Genomic DNA, 17,390 nt, shown 5'->3' on the forward strand with positions numbered 1-17,390 from the left:
ACTGCCGATGATTTTGCCATCGCTGGTCTGTGTACTGTTGATGATATAACACTTGCTGCATTGTGTGTATTCTTCTTCTTAAAATGGACAGAGCCTTGTCTTCTCTGCTGAGATGTGCCGCTCTTGTTTAGGAAAGTAATGGGGAAATTATTTGTGGTTGACAAATGAGCTGCCGCCTGGGAGACGCTCCAGCCAAGTGGTCTGAGCACTGGTCTGGGAAGCAGGAATTTGTATTCTAATCCTGGCTCTGCTACACGCTACTCCTTCTGTGACCTCTGGGGAAATGGTGGTGTCTGTTTTTCCCATCTGTACAGTAACACTCACCTTAGATGTGGCTGTGTACTATTGTGTAAGTGTTTTGCTCTGCCCAGAAGTCTAAGCGTCCTGTTTATTACTGAAACTGTATTTTTTTTTGGTACAGATATGTTTGGGTTTACTTTTATTATGCTTTCTGGGAACATGGCTCTTCCATCTTTTCTGCTTGATGTTTTGTAAACTGTCTCTTTCATTTTGCAGTAATACTTTGAGGACAGGTTAATTTACTTGGAAATCTAAAGTAAGAGAGGCAGGATGGAAGGGTCAGCTAGAGACACATCGTGTGCATCAAGTGGGATGATCAACATACCAGCTGCCTCTGAGCATTCTCTTTGCTTTTTCCTCTTCTCTACCTCTTAGAGCATCAGACTAAAATGAACAAAGCTGGACAAATGCCAGCACCTAAAGCTGTGTTTTATCTCCTACAATTTCCTTCTAATTTCCTTTGCAGACCAAGTTTTGACCTCGGACTCATTCTGGACCCGCTGTGTGCCAGTGACTGCATTGGATGGGGGGAAGAGGAGTCACTCAGGGGTTCACAAATGAGGGTGGATTATTTTAGTGAGTTTTACTAAAATATCTTTAGTCTCGATATAATCTACTTTTAACGTATTCTTATTGTAATTCATATACTAATTACACTGTCTTTTTAATCTATTTATAGCATATAGATCTTTGGATATATAAATTGGTGATACTTTGAACAGACCATCTCCAAGGCAATTAGTGTGTAAATGCAGTTGGCCTTGGTGTTATAAAAGGTTTCTATGTAAACTAAGTTTAGTGGATGTTGATTTTATGACAGACAGGAAATGAATAGAATTAAGAGTTAGGAAGTGGGAGGGGAGAAACAAAACCACTGGACAGTGTCAGTGCAAAGAGAGGGATGGATAGATGGACAGGAACCTAAAATAGGAAACAGCTACGAATGAAGATTCCAAAACTGGTGAGCAGTGGCTCACAAATTAGCTGGTTGTGGTTAGGGAGCAATGAGAGAAACCACCCTTTGTGAACACTGACCTTGACTGGCAGTAGTGGCTTAGGAGAGTGATTTGTATTATAAGATGAGACCAGGACCACTTTCCAGGATTGAATTAGAATCTGTGCCCAGTTTTTCTTCCTCTCTGGGCACAGGGTACCTGAGACAGATGATAGAGCTGCTCTTTTGAGTAGGATAGCTGTTAGACAGCGTGACTCTTGAAATGAAAATCAACTAAAATAAAATAAAATTCAGTTCCTCGGTTGTACTAGCAGCACGTCAAGTGCTCAGAAGCTCCATGTGGCTAGTGCCTACCATGTTGGACAGCGCAGATGAAGAACATTTTCGTCTTTGCAGAGAGTTTTGTCGGACAACACTGATTGAGAGGGTGTGATTGAGAATCACCAGTAAGAATAACCAGTAAGTGTGACTGTAACCTGTGTTCTTTGCCAAGTCAGTGAGGCCCTAGTTTACTGGACACCAGGGCATGGGCAGCTGTGTTTTGAAGGTTGAAGGAGGTTGAGAAGTGAACAGAGTTGGAAATGATACATGTGTTTGTTAAGTGATGCCATCTAGACTTGCGGTTAAATGAGGTACCTGTGATGAATCTATGGGCATAGAGTGCTTGTGCGCACTGGTATACCCCTGCGATTATTCATTGCTTATTATTTATCCACGGCAAATCCTTTAAAAATGTTATCTTTTTTATGAGAAGAAATACAGGAACAGGAATTTTTGCTGGCAAATTGTATTTAACTTGATCTTGCTTATGAGCTTATTTAAAATGCCTTAGGAAAACTGTGAACCATGTTTCTGAGATTGCCTCTTAATTAACCCAAGTCAATAAAAATGGCTTTGATTTTGTGTCTGTGGCACCCCTTAATTATACATGTTAGATCATGAACAGAGCCAGCAGGAATGGAGAAGATGACAGAGAAGTTGTGTAAGGTTTGCTCTTCGCTAAATGTGTATAATTTTAAGACTCTTTTTGCTTTCCTTTCTTCCATTTAGTGTATAGTTTCTCTAGACAGATCAGGAAAGTTTCCCTGATGGCAAACCCTAGGATGTGAGATCTCAGTGGAAGGGTTTTAGTATGTGAATAGATTTTCAGAGACTCACATTGTTACTTAATTTGTATCTTTCTGATGCCTTATCTTAAAGCAGTTTCTGAAGGAGACAGATTTTAAGGAAAAAACTGGGGAAAATAATTAATCTGGCCTGAGAAATTATTTATTTTCGGTCTTTCTTTGTGGGGCACTTAAGTCAATAATCCTTTCCTGATTATGCTTCTACAGTAGAGGCTCTTTTGAGCTAATATAATCAGTTTCTTGTTCTCTCTTTAATGTGGAATGGGGTTGAAGGGAAGGAACGTTCCTTTCTTCCTTTCCTTCTTCCTTCTTTTAAAATTCGATTCTAGCTATATTTATTCCTCTTTCTAGGTCCACTATTTGTTTTAGGGGAAAAAAAGAGCAAATTGAGTGGAAAATGAAGAGAACCAGTTATAAGAAGCCAGTCTACCCCTTTATTTCAGTATTAACAGTGGTACGTTTTTAGAAGATTGAGGCTTCACATTTCTTGCAACAATAAAATGTACTTAATCCTCTTGGAGTTCAAAAAGTAAATGTTATATATATGGTAATAAAAGTTCCAAGTAATTTATGGTGACATTGATTACTGAAAGCTGACTTTCCTGCTTTTAGTTCAGAACTCTTCATGTAAGTTGGCAGGCTGAGTGACTGACTATATGAGGGGACATTTCTCTTTAATCATAGTCACAGGTCCTTCAAAACAAGCTCTGTCTTGTGGCCTCTTTATCCATTCAATTGTGAGTCTTTGAGTCTCTGAATTTAAAAAGCCATGATGTCACTTCATCTTTTTTTAGTCTCTCTAAGAAGGATGATACTATATTTTAGTCTCTAGAAAATAACATAAAAAATGAATATAACATTTAGATAGAAAATTACTGCTAACATAGAATATTCATTTATATTTTGAAATTCAGTTTTTTTCAAAAGCTTGTAAAAGACAATTTTCAGCTAATTTGTGTTCCTTTCAAAATGTCTGATTTTTAAATATCATTTTTTATTTTACTAGGAGGAAGCATACATTTAAACTTCAAGTAAAATCTATTTAAAGTTAGAATTGTTTTGTTAAAGTCAAAGCCTCTTGTTGTTGTTTTTAACTTACCATTTTTCATCTTGCCAAAAAAAAAGTTCCTTACATAATTCTGAGTATATTTTCGCTTTATGTGTCTTGATTTTGAAATGTGACTTGTCTCTCCCTGGCCCACAGGGCCAAAGCCAGCCGAAAGAAGTTTCTCCTCTTCAGAGGGAACGGATAGAGTTTTGAGAAGCTGAATAGCTTGTCAGCTTGTGCATGATCCAGGATCACTGGACAGTTTTCCTTATCCTTGTCTAATGTCCATCTTGTCATCTGTCTTATCATGTGGCCCTTTTTTTGGGCAGGGTGTGTGGAAGGGGATATACACAGCAGAGTAATCAAAGCTTGTGTGCTAGACGCAGATTGCCTTGGTCAGAATCCCAGCACGACCGCTGATTAGCTTTGTAACTTCGGAGAATTTATTTACTGTTTTCATGCCTTGATTTTCTTACCAGTAAATTAGAGATAACAACATTTCTGTCTTCGTGGGCTGTTTTCCCGAGAGAATCCATGTCGAACACTGAGTCCAGTCCCTGACACAAAGCATTCAATAATGTTAAGTATTCTATTAGTCTCAGTTTTTAAATGGCACCAGATTCTTGCCTTAGGATGCTGTTGAGATGGTATGATATATTTCAAGAAATATCTTTATTTTTTTTAAATGATTAAAGAACTTAGGACATACAGAGGCAATTGATGCAGAAAGTTATACCCCCACCTCTAATATTGCAGATTTACATGTTGTTTCCTAGGATTGGTTCTTTTCTCTGAAAGGGAGTCTAGGACAATATTATCTCATGAAATGGATTTTTTGAAGCACCCATGTAAGCTGAACATTGTTCAAAAAGAACACAGGTTAGAAGTACAAGAGCGAGAAATTAATTTTATTGATTGATTGAGACAGGGTCTCTCTCTGTCACCCAGGCTGGAGTGTATGGCAGTCATAGCTCACTGCAGCCTTGACCTCCTGGGCTCAAGCGATTCTCCTACCTCAGCCTCTTGAGTAACTGGGACTACCGACAGGAGCCACATCTTCAAGCTCAGGAGATCACACAGTGAATTGGTGTTTAGTTAGCGCTGCTGTGTTTTTTGAGTGTCTCACCTGATGGAAATCCATGCATTCCATATGATTGTTTGCTGTACTGGAAATACTTGAGTGGTCCATACTCACAGAGCCCTGCTTCTGTAGCCTTCACATCCCAGTGGAGGATGGAGGCTGCAGACACGGTGGATGAGATGGGGCAGAAGTGGGTGATGGGCTAGAGAGTCAACTGAAGGGGTGATTCTGCCTCCAGGGGGCACAGGGTGAGGGTGGGAGACATTTTTGGTTGTCACAGCAGGGGAGGAGGCGCTACTGCCATCTGATGGGTGGAGGGCAGGGATGCTGATAAACCATCCTGTGAAACACAGGGATCCATATCCCACAAGCATTATCTGACCCCGAATGTCAGTAGGGTTGAGGTTGAGAAACCTTGTTCTAGATTAAGTAAGTGGTCAGGGAAGGCTTGCAGGGGAGGGGACATTTGGCCAGCCCCTGAGTGATAAGAATGAGCCGTCTACATCAAGATTTGTAGGAGGAGCATTTTGGGAAGAGGGACTATCCAGAACAAAGTCCCTGAAGCCCGGTGGCTATGGAAAGGGCAGAGAGAAGGCTAGCCTGGCTGGGATGAGTGAAGTCGGCTGTGGATAAATCACACAGGGTTTTGTGGTTGTTGTAAGAGTTTTTCAAGTGACTAACTGGGCTTTTGAGTCATCAGAGAGTTTGGATATTATTAATTGTTTTGAATTGTTCCCTTTGATTTTATTTTCCACAGAATTATGGCCTTGAAACTGATAATATGAAGAACTTGGTTCTGAAACTGAGAGCATCTTCTCACAATTTACACAATTATATAAGTAGCCGGCGGAAAAGTCCTGCTTATGATGGAAACACCTCCCGTAAGCCTCCCAATGAGTTCCTGACGTCAGTGGTGGAGCTCATTGGCGCCGCCAAGGCCCTGCTAGCATGGCTGGACCGGTAAGCTGGAGACACGCCTTTTACTTCCCTATAAGAGTCCAAGCTGCCTGGAAGCTGTAGTTTATCTTAGAAAAAGGAACCACCATCCTTCTTAGGTCATTTTGACCAGCTCTTAAGTAGTCCTCGATCAGTGGGAGATTTTAGGATTCCTTTGCCAGTTACTTAAAAGGTTAATGACAGGAACAAATTAACCTCAGCTTACAGAAGAGTGACATGGTACTAGAGCTTGTGTTTTACTGAGATTAAACATCGATGGTTGAGGATTTGGTTGGTGTGAAAGTCGTTAGTTGACTTCAGAAGGGATGCTGAATGTCATTTTTGATGTGTTTTTTTTTTTAGCTAGTCTTTCTTTCTATTCAGATTCCTATTTTATGTGGCTTACTTGAGAGAAAACCTTGTATTGAAAAGTAATTTAATACAAAACGTAGCTGGCCATGGTGGTGCATGCCTGTAATCCCAGCTGAGGAGGCTGAGGTGGGAGAATTGCTTGAACCTAAGAAGTGAAGGTTGCAGTGAGCCAAGATCATACCACTGCACTCCAGTCTAGGCAACAGAGGGAGACTCCATCTCAAAAAAAAAAAAAAAAAAAAAAAAGTAATTTAAAGTAGCCCATGAGGTAGCTATGCTTACCAATATACAGTGGGATCTCAATAGATTCTCCCTACCCCTTTTTTAAAGAGGATTGTTATTACCTTCTAGGGCTCCGTTTACAGGGATCACTGATTTCTCAGTCATGAAGAACAAAATCATTCAGCTTTGCTTAGACCTGACCACTACAGTCCAGAAGGTCAGTATTATGTCATTTTTACTTTCTAATTTTTTTTTTCCTTTTCCTTTTCTTGAAAGAATTTTCATACAGGTATGAAGTACTATTCTCCTCTCTCCACCTCAGTTTTTCTCCCATTGGATCTAGTTTAAACCCTTTTAAATTAGATCCACTGTAAAGATGGTTTCTGTGAAAACTGACCTGTGGCCTTTGAATTAAGTATTACCTTTTTGTGTGTTTTAAAATAGTCGAACTAATAGTACTGTACTTCTCCTAAAATGTTAGAGCACTTACATTTTTTTCATGAAAATCCTTTAGTAACTAAGTTGCATGGTAATCTGTGTCCTGAGTACTTTACTGTATCTGCTTAATTTTCTTTTCATTTTGACTGCTTGTTGGATTTGCCAGTCCGAATGGGCTAGGTTGTGGTGCAGTAACAAACAACCCCCAAACCTCAAACCTCAGCAGTTTATTCCTTGTTTGTTTATATCCAAATGGGTCAGGGGCAGGGGCCAAGCAGCTGCGACTTTCCTCTCAAGACGTGTAGGACATGGTTGACAGAATCACCAGCATGTCATGTTGTTTGTCCCCAAGGTAGAGGGGTAAAAATCATGAAGGTCCTCACACTGACTGATGTTCTGGATTGGAAGTGGCACATACCAGTTTCACTCATGCCTCATTGCCCAGACCTAGATATCTTAGTAAAGGCTCAGGAAGTTTTATATTAGCCAGTCTATAACTGACAGAGCTTCTGTGATCTTAATTTTTTAAAAAAATTTCTTCTTGGACCATTGGCTCTTAGGACTACCTTCTGTCCTGTTGGCATGCAGCAGATTGTAAAATATTTTTGAATCGAATTGAGTCTATGAAATGTGAGGAAGAGCTTGTTTTTTTTTTTTCACATCCCACGTGGTTCTAAAACTCTGTGATTCCACATTTGTTTCTACTGCTGATTGGGCAAAACATAAAGGACATCCTCCCTTCTGTCCTGACCATGCCGTAACAGAGATGCAATACTCAAAAGCTGTGTGTCTGCCAGTGGTTTCTGGATTGTGAATTGTGAACTTTGTCTCTGCATTTGGCAGTTGTTTGCTCCAGTCCTGAGCAGCCCTTGTTCTCAAGGCACGTGGATTTTTGAGGTTGTGATCTTAGAAAAGTGATCAGAGCAACTAAAGTAGCTTCTGAGTGTTTGCTCTTTTTTATGGTACATGAAGTAATTTTGACAAGGAAGAGTCTGCTCCCAGTTGTGATGCATTAGTTACACAGCCATGAAGGCACGGCATTTGTGGTTGAAGGTCTTTCCCTGATACTTACCTCCAGTGTCCTTTTTCTCCCTTGCTTTCCTCTTCCCATAATACTTTCCTCATATTGTGATTTTTTTTTTTTTTAAATTTTGAAGAGACAGGGTCTCACTCTGTTGCCCAGGTTGAAGTACAGGGGTGAAATCATGGCTCACCGCAGCCTCAACCTCCTGGCTCAAGCAATCCTTCCACCTTGGCCTCCTGGATAGCTGGGACTATAGGCAGCTGCCATGCCCAGCTAAGTTCTAAATTTTTTGTAGAGACAGGGTGTTGCTTTGTTGCCCAGGCTGGTCTCAAACTCCCGGCCTCAAGTAACTCTCCTGTCTCGACCTCCCAAAGCCCTGTTTTGATTTTTGACAGAGTTTACTTTGCAATCAATTAAATGAAAGAGTTACATATTGTGATCAGCAAATGGGAAGGTTTTGCTCATTGGTACATTAGTGTTTTATTGTGAAGGATCCCTCGATTGTGTGGCTGATTCAGGCTGTCCCCACTGCAATGGAGGGAGAGGAGAGAAAGGGGTGAAAGCGAAGGCAGAGGGGGTCGTGTTTGTTTCACAGGGTAAACTTCTGCCTAAGCAAGTTGATGTTGGCTTTCTAGGTATCTGGACACCTCTTTCAATGCATTTTTATTTAGCACTTACTCTGTGTCTACTGTCCTGAGATACCAGAGTGAATAAACAGATGAAAAGTTCCTGACCTTCTGGAGCGTACAGTCTCTGGGAGAGAGAAAATGATAAGGAAACTTTTCTATATGAATATATGTGGTTATATGAAGGTAGAGACATGCTAGGGAAGGAAGGTGTACAGGAAAGAGTGAGGGGAATACAGTTTGAGATATGTACCTAGAGTCGTCTCCTTGAGAAGGTGACATGAGCAATTCAGCCAGGAGAAGTCTGTGCTTGTCTGATGGGATGGGATTATGCATCATCTCAAGTGCTACTTTTCCTGGTACTTGTAGAGAGGTGTTGATCATCATGAACTGATGATTTAAAAAAGAATCTCCCCATAGGAGGTACACATCCTGATCTGGTCACATCAGAAGGATACCTATGAGCATCTTCCTCACTCCTGCCTGACTTGCTGGGGCCTAACAGTGCCTGGGACATGATGAATGATGATTTTTTAAAATGTGTGTTATGTGAATGAAATAATGCTGCAGACAGATAGGCTGCTGGGAATTTGACTTTTATCAGAACTCAAGGGACACAAGAGGTATTAGTTTTGTTTGTTTCTGCCTTCATTTTCTGTTTCTCTTTTTCCTGTGGTGTCACTGAGGGAGTTGAGTGGTTAAGAACATATTCTTCACAGAGAGACAGCTGTAGGTTCAAATCCTGCCTCTACCATCACTTAGCCTTGGGGCCTTGAACCAGTCACTTATAATTTTTGAACCTCAATTTTCTCATTAGCAAAATGGGCATACAAATGTTTACCATACCAGATAATTTGGTGGGATTTTTGCAAGTTTAATGTTGAGTGAAAAAAAAAAAAAAGGCAAATAAAAAGTGTGGTGTGAAGATAAATGGTTACCATAAATGCCTAAAATGCGTGTGTGCATGTGTTTGTGTATGTATATATAATACATCCATACCTGTACAAACTTGTATACAAAGTAATATGTAAATACAGTGGACAATTTGGAAGAAAAGTTGTGTGTTCTCTGGCAGGGCGAGAGATGGGAGGGAATGTAGGAGCCAAGCTGAAAAAAACAAAATTTTTTATTTACAAAAATCATGCATATGACCATGATTATGCATTTATATAAAAGTAGATACAGATAAATAATATAAAATACTTAAAAAATAATACCTACTCCAGACTGGGCGTGGTGGCTCATGCTTGTAATCCCAGCACTTTGGGAGGCCGAGGCAGGTGGATCATGGGGTCAAGTGATCGAAACTATCCTGGCCAACATGGTCAAACCTAGTCTCTACTAAAAATACAAAAATTATCAGGGCACGGTGGTGTACGCCTATTGTCCCACCTACTTGGAAGGCTGAGACAGAAGAATCACTTGAACCTGGGAGGCAGAGGTTGCAGTGAGCTAATATCACACCATTGCACTCCAGTCTGGTGACTGAGTAAGACTCTGTCTCAAGAAAAACAAAAACAAAAACAAATAAAAATACCTACTCCAAAAGATTGTTATGAAGATTGAATGAGATATAACATACAAAAAGCACAGTGCCTGCTTGAGAAGGAGTCGATTGTGGTAGGAGATCACAAAAATCTTACACTTGTTTTCTGGAATCAAATTTGATAGTTTAAGGAAAAGAACTGGACAAATATGTTGCCTTTATCCTCTGATATTTTTTATTTTAAATTTGAACGGTTTTGAAGGAGTAAGACTGATATATAAAATATCATTTTCTGAACTTAGATTGAAAAATATGTTTCTTGACAAGTGCTCTTGACAAGCACTTGTTCTTCAGTAGTAATTGAAGAACATAGCTGGGCGTGGTGGCTCACGTCTGTAATCCTAGCACTTTGGGAGGCCGGGGCATGTAGATCACCTGAGGTCAGGAGTTCAAGACCAGCCTGGCCAACATGGTAAAACCCCATCTCTACTAAAAATGCAAAAATTAGCTGGGCTTGGTGGTAGGCACCTGTAATCCCAGCTACTCAGGAGGCTGAGGGAGGAGAATCACTTGAACCTGGAGGTGGAGATTGCAGTGAGCCAAGATTGTGCCATTGCACTCCAGCCTGGGTAACAGAGCGAAACTCCATCTCAGCAGCAGCAGCAGCAGCAGCAGCAGCAGCAGCAGCAGCAGCAGCAGCAGCAGCAGCAGCAGCAGCAGCAGCAACAACAACAACAACAAAACAAATATAGGTGCTTTGGCAAATGGTGATGTTTACACACATGTGCGCTCAGATAGATGCACAGTAGAAATAACAGACTTGATGAATGAGTTGAGTGTTGCTTACCCCAGGTGTGTTGCAATGGTAGCAGCGAGATTGAACATGCCAGGGGACTTCACATTCTCTTGCGGCTGCTCAACAAAAGATCTGTTGACTCTTTAAGAAGACATCTGTCTTTGCCATTTATTCCTTTTAACTGGGGAGTTGGAGGAATAAAAATTGTACCTCTTTCCAGTGACAAGGAACACATTCTGCTTGAGTCTTTATTCTTGGTGTTGCTGTCTGTGAAGACAGACATTTGCTTATCCCTTCTCTCTTCTACATCTTGCTGTTCCCGCTTCTTGTGGTGACATCCTTCCACCCATCTCTGCATCCTTCCTTCCAATAATAATTTATGAGTCCTCTAATTTGAAGGATAAATATTGCTGCTGCTTTTCTCCGGGAAGGAAACCACACATTTCTTTTAAGAAATTTCTTTGGCTGGACACCATAGCTTATGCCTGTAATCCCAGCACTTTGGAAGGCTGAGGCGGGCGAATCAACTGAGGTCGGGAGTTCAAGACCAGCCTGACCAACATGGAGGCTCTACTAAAAATACAACATTAGCTGGGCATTGTGGCACGTGCCTATAATCCCAGCTACTGGGGAGGCTGAGGCAGGAGAATCACTTGAATTCGCGAGGCGGAGGTTGTGGTGAGTTGAGATCATGCCATTGCACTCCAGCCGGGGCAACAAGAGCGAAACTCTGTCTCAAAAAAAGAAAGACATTTCTTCATTTCTTAACATTTCTTCAGCTGTAGTCCTACACCAAGTACACGGATAGATCTTCCGGTTCAGTGTTGAGGCTGTAATTTGAGATGAAGGACACCAAAGTGGGAAGGGATTGAGATCTGTATTTCCAGTCCAGTCTCCTCCTGTTGTGGTGCCATGATAACTGAAATAGGGATGGCAAGAGAGACACAATGGCCCTGACAGGTGCTGAGTTTCAGTCTGGAAAGAAATAAGAAAATGAGGCCAGGTGTGGTGGTGCAGGTGCACATCTGGAGGACCAGCTAGTAGAGGATGAGATGGGAGGATCTTTTGAACTCAGGAGTTTGAGACCAGCCTGGGTAACATAACAAGATGCTATCTTAACAACAACCACCACCACAACAAAAAGAATTAGGAAAATGATCAATATTTGTCCCTGAGAAAACTGAATGGAAAGAAAGCAAGCCGGCTGGGCTCAATGGCTGTTAATCTCAGCACTTTGGGAGGTCAAGTCAGGAGGATTGCTTGAGAGCTGCCTGGGCAATATAGTGAGACATCTATATTAAAAAATAAAATTAAGAAGTTAGCCAGGCATGGTGGTGTGTGCCTGTAGTCCCAGCTACTTGGGACGCTGAGGTGGAAGGATTGCTTGAGCTTGGGAAGTGGAGGCTGCAATGAGCCATGTTGATGCCACTGCACTCCAGCCTGGGTGACAGAGTGAGACCCTGTGTCACATACTACATGAAAAGAAAGCCAGCTGTGGAAGCAGAAGAGGAAAAGACTGCTGCCGAGTGCTGACTGTGCCTTAGGTCTGCATCCACGTTTGACTCATGCCATCACACTGAGTTCGCAGCAGTTTTCAGAGGTAGGCTTTGCTAGGACCCCATTATAAAAAGAAGGGAACTAAGGCTCAGAGAAGTTAAACCTACTGTACCAGGCTGCTCAGTTCCCAAGAAGGCGGACTAGGAGAAGAGGCCGGGGGTGCCGAGAGCCACCCAGGCTCGGCCTCTGCTGCCAGGTGACCCAGGGCTGCGAGGAAGCTCAGCTGACTCTCCAGCCTGTGAGAGGGTGACTTGGTTTCAGCATCCATTTTTCCATTCTGTTGCCTTCATGCCAAAAAGCAATATGAAGTCATGCCTGCAGCTGCTTCCTCTCGGCAGGAATGGGTGTGGGAACCACGTTCATAGTGGCGGGAGGTGAAAGGGAGGGCTTTCACACGCTGACTGGAACAATTCAGGAGGCAGGCGAGCTCCTCGTGCTGCTGGCTCAGTCACCACCGTAGTCACCACCACAGGGAACCCATTTTCTTGGTGGCCTCTTGTATCCCTCAAGGAATCAAGTTATAGGAACCATGCAGTCACAGCTCTATCTTGATCTTGGGCTCTGGTGTATTGAGAATTGCTCTCTGCCTCTAAGTGATAGTCTCCCCGAAGTGACAGTGCTTGTATTAGTTTAGAGACCTGTGGGCAAGGCATGGTGACCCCACCTATGATCTAGCATTTTGGGAGGCAGAGGCGGGTGGATGGCTTGAATCTAGGAATTCAGGGTCAGCCTGGGCACCGTGACAAAACCCTGTCTCTACAAAGAATACAAAAATTAAGCAAGTGTGGTGACATGCACCTCTGGTCCCAGTTGCCTGGGAGGCTGAGGTAGGAGGATCACTTGAGTCCAGGAGGTAAAGGTTGCAGTGAGCTGAGATTGCACCATTGCACTCCCACTTGGGTGACAGAGTGAGACCTTGTCTAAAAAAAAAAATTATAATGAAAGATTGTAGACACAAAGACAAAGTATTAAGTTTTATTTCTAACACACAATCACATATTTATACTGTTTTTTTAAAAGTTGAAATTTATTTAACAAGTCTATCAGACAGTATTAATAGGAGATGATCAGTAATGGTAGTTGATGGTTTAGTTTTATCTGCAAGATAGAATTGGAAAAGCACATTTTGAGCTGTAATTATTCCTATTTACAGAAGTCACGCCTATAGTTTAAGTAAATATCAAATTCACACATGTAAAAATACATTCTAAATTTATTATTATTATCATTATTTGAGACAGAGTTTTGCTCTTGTTGCCCACGCTGGAGTGCAATGGGGTAATCTCGGCTCATCACAACCTCTGTCTCCTGGATTCAAATGATTCTCCTGTGTCAGCCTCCTGAGTAGCTGGGATTACAGGCATGCACCACCATGCCTGGCTAATTTCGTGTTTTTAGTAGAGAGGGTTTCTCCATGTTGGTCAGCTTGGTCTTGAACTCCCGATCTCAGGTGATTCATCCACCTTGGCCTCCTGAAGTACTGGGATTACAGGTGTGCGCCACCGCGCCCAGCCTCTAAATTTATTTTTTAAAAGTCTTTTCTCTCTAGGCTGCTCTTTTCCTGAGAGTCAGTATAAATTTTAGGAGCAGTCATTATTATTGTTTCCTACATTTTTATCTAGTAGAAAAAATTTTAAACAAATTTAAGAAGATAATGGAAGTCTGATTATTGAACCATATAGAGTAGAAATTGGTAACCATCTTCCTCCTTCAGAAATAGTAAAAAAATGATTTAAAAATGACATTTGGATCGAAGTGAAAAATCTTCGCCTGATAATTCCAACAGAGTTAAGATTTTTTATATACATAAAAGAATTAGCATTATCTTAAGATTGTCCTAGCTTGGGATTATGGTTAATAGTGCTGATTAAACTCTGTAGAACCTAGTTGTACTGATTTTTTTTTTTTCTGCATGCATTCCACAGTATAGGTTGAAATCCTTTGCTACAGATGAGTTCTAGAAGGTTGACTGCAAAAGTTTCACGTTGGCAGTTTCACTTTGGCAGCTTTTAGACAGGACAATGGTGATTCCTATAATCAGCTAACTCAGTTCATACAGTGTTGCGAGTCTTTTGTTCTTAAGCTGAATAAATAATGCTTTGCATTCCAGCGCTTTATTTAATGTCATCAATAGCATACCTCAAGACCACTTTTTTGGCAGCGTGTCAATGAACGTTTTGTTGAATCCTTTTCATCTATCAAGGACTGAAATATCTGATTTAATCTCAGTGGTGCTTAAAATAAACTTTTGTGGCTGAGTTTACTCAAGCCCTTATTTGAAAGCTATTCTTCTAGGCAGGCCCAGAGCTAAAGTCTGCCAGCTTGTCGGCTCACTGCTATCTGTTCCTGGGGGCACACTGGGAGCCATTGCCAGTTTTCTTGACTTAGACTTCTTACTACTCTCAATGATTTTTGTAAATTTTCAAATTAAGTAATTGGCCAAATGGGTTCCTTGGATGAGAACTCCTTGGACCAAGGGAAATCAGGACCTCGGGAAGGGACAAATGCCAGCTCTGTCTTTCCCATCCCACTCCTGCAAGACAATGGCGGCTGAGGGGTATGTCAGGGACCATCTTGGGCTGCAGAAAATGTCTAGAAAGCTAAGGCAACAGTTCTGAATGTTTTTAACTCCTATGCTGAATGTTCATTTTCTCCATTCCCTTCTTTAGGATTGCTTTGTAGCAGAAATGGAGGATAAAGTTTTAACTGTGGTAAGTATGTATTCTAAATGTTACTGTGAAATTCCTCTTCCAAAGGCAAAGGAAATCACATTAAGTAAATGCACTGTGCCTAATGACTTCAGGAGATACTTTGAAATATTGGCTTTTGGGATATGAGTTTTTAAAATTTAGGTAGAAGGGGAAGGATAAAAGTTATTTAACAAGACCAACTACTGTGAAAATTCTTATGCTTAAATTAGCTACATTGAAGCTCTGTTTTATTATTCTTTTTCTGAACATTTTAGCAGGATACAGTTGTATGTACATTGCTAGCCAGCCTGCTAATCAGGATTGAACTGATGTGCAAATTTCACTTTAGGACCATTTTGATGTAAGAAAAAAAAATCTTGGCAAAAACCTTATGATGGAGGAGGGATGTGTTGTAACTGTTGAAGGAGCATTTTGTAACTATTCATCATCACTTCCTCCTTTTGACATAAGCCAGCCTGTGCTCTTTTGATAAGGCCTTCCTCCTACTGATGTTGAGGAATTTAGCAATGAAACTGCTATAAATATATTTTCCATAAATAAGGAGGCTAAGCAACTTGATGGAATGTAAAAAGAATCACTTCTTGGATTCTCCCCCCTGGAAAGAAAAATCAGTCTTTGGAATTTCCTGATTTCTTTGGTTGTTTAATTTTGAAAGGTTAGTTAGATGAATCTGACTGGGGAAATACCACACGTAACCACTGTGACTTCTAAGAGGAGACCACGTAATAGGGATCTTCACATTGTCTCTTTAGTTTTACCTTGTCAGTGTTTGGCATTCAAAAAATGTGAGTGATCACTAAAGAGATGATAGACCTAAATGTGAAACGCAAAACTGTAAACCATCTAAAAGGTAACATAGGAGAAAAATTTAGGGGACCGTCAGTTTTGCAATGAGTTTCCAGATAGAATGCCAAAAGCATAATTCATGAAAGAAAAATTGGCAATGTAGACTTCATTAAAATTAAACACTGCTATGTGAAACGCACTGTTAAGAGAATGAAAAGACAAGCCACAGACTTGTAGAGAAAATGTTTTCAAAACACCTATCAGATAAAGGGCTTGCACCCAAAATATACAAAGAAGTCTTAAAGCAATAATAAGAAAACAAACAACCCAATTAAAAAGGGGGCAAAAGATGGGAGCAGGTACTTCACCAGAGAATACATACAAATGGCAAATAAGCCTATGAAAAGATGTTCAGTGTCATTTGTAATTAGAGAATTGCAAATTAAAACAACAATGAGATACTGCTATACACCTATTATAGGCTAAAATATAAAACACTGACACTACCAAATGCTGGTGAGGATGTGGAGCAACAGGAATGCTCATTAATTGCTGGTAGAAATGCAAAATAGTGCAGTCAGTTTGGAAGACAACTTGGAAATTTCTTACAAAACTAAACATATTCTTACCCTATGATCCAACAGTTGTGATCCTAGATATTTACCCAAAGGAGCTGAAAATTTACATCAGAAAAAATGTGCGCAGGCTGTTTATAGCAGCTTTATTCAAAATTTCCAAACTAATTGGAAGCAACCGAAATGTCTCTCAATAGGTGAATGGGTGAACAGACTGTTGTACTTATATAAAATAGAATATTATTCAGCAATTAAAAAAAAAAAGAAATAAGCTATCAAGTCATGAAAAAGTGTGGAGGAAACTTACATGATATTAATGGAAATAAGGTATTTGTAAAGGCTACATGCTGCATAATTCCAACTATTTGACATTCTAGAAAATTAAAACCACAGAGACAGTGAAAAGATCTGTGTTTGCCACGGGTTTATGGTGAGGGATGGGGTGGTGGTTAGTTGAGTTGCGCACAGGGGATATTTAGGACATTGAAACTATTCTGTATGATACTGTAATGATGGATACATGACATTAGGCATTTGTCAAAACCCATAGAATGTACACCACAAAAAGTGAACCCTAATATAAATTACATAGTTTAGTTAATAATAATGTCTCAATAGTAGTTCATCGTTTGTAACAAATGCAGCACACTAGTACCAGATGTTAATAATAGAAGCAGCTGGGAAAGGTGGGTGGTGGTGGAGGGAGTATATGGGAACTCAATGGACCTTTTGTTCAATTTTTATTTTTATAAACCTCAACTTTAAAAAGTAAAGTCTTGGCAGGGCGCTGTGGCTCATACCTGTAATCCCAGCACTCTGGGAGGCCGAGGCAGGTGGATCATGAGGTTAGGAGTTCAAGACCAGCCTGGCTAGCATGGTGAAACCCCGTCCCTACTAAAAAAAAAAAAAATACAAAAAATTAGCCAATATGGTGGCGGGTGACTGTAATCCCAGCTACTCGAGAGGCTGAGGCAGGAGAATTGCTTAAACCCGGGAGGCAGAGGTTGCAGTGAGCTGAGATTGTGCCACTGCACTCCAGCCTGGCGATAGAGTGAGACTCCATCTCAAAAAAAAAAAAAAAAAAGTAAAGTCTATTAAAAAAATGGCATAGGCCCAAAACAATTTTTTTTAAAAACCTTGTCAATATTTGGTGTTCAGAGACTGTGAGCAATCATTGAAAAGTCAGGCAGGTGTCCAGGGAGAGATGATTCCACTTTGTTGCTGAAAGAGGATTTCTGCCTGGTGTGTGCTCTTCAGTGATGGTAAAAGAGTTAATATAAAAGCTGTCCTTTCTAAACAAAGCTGCAATAGTGGCACTGTTCCCACGGATGGCAAACATGGAGTCTAAAT

General features: G+C 40.8%; 1 protein-coding gene across 1 annotated transcript in view; it reads left to right on the forward strand.

Moving 5' to 3' along the window:
- CNKSR3 (CNKSR family member 3) overlaps nt 1-17,390 on the forward strand; it is a 111,317-nt gene that overhangs the window by 69,720 nt on the left and 24,207 nt on the right. Inside the window, exons 3-5 of the mRNA XM_039467905.2 lie at nt 5,269-5,471; nt 6,171-6,258; nt 14,638-14,679. Of these exons, the coding sequence (XP_039323839.1) occupies nt 5,269-5,471; nt 6,171-6,258; nt 14,638-14,679 (333 nt within the window). The remainder of the gene's footprint in view (nt 1-5,268; nt 5,472-6,170; nt 6,259-14,637; nt 14,680-17,390) is intronic.

Source organism: Saimiri boliviensis, chromosome 4, assembly GCF_048565385.1.
Source record: "Saimiri boliviensis isolate mSaiBol1 chromosome 4, mSaiBol1.pri, whole genome shotgun sequence".
NCBI lineage: Eukaryota > Metazoa > Chordata > Mammalia > Primates > Cebidae > Saimiri > Saimiri boliviensis.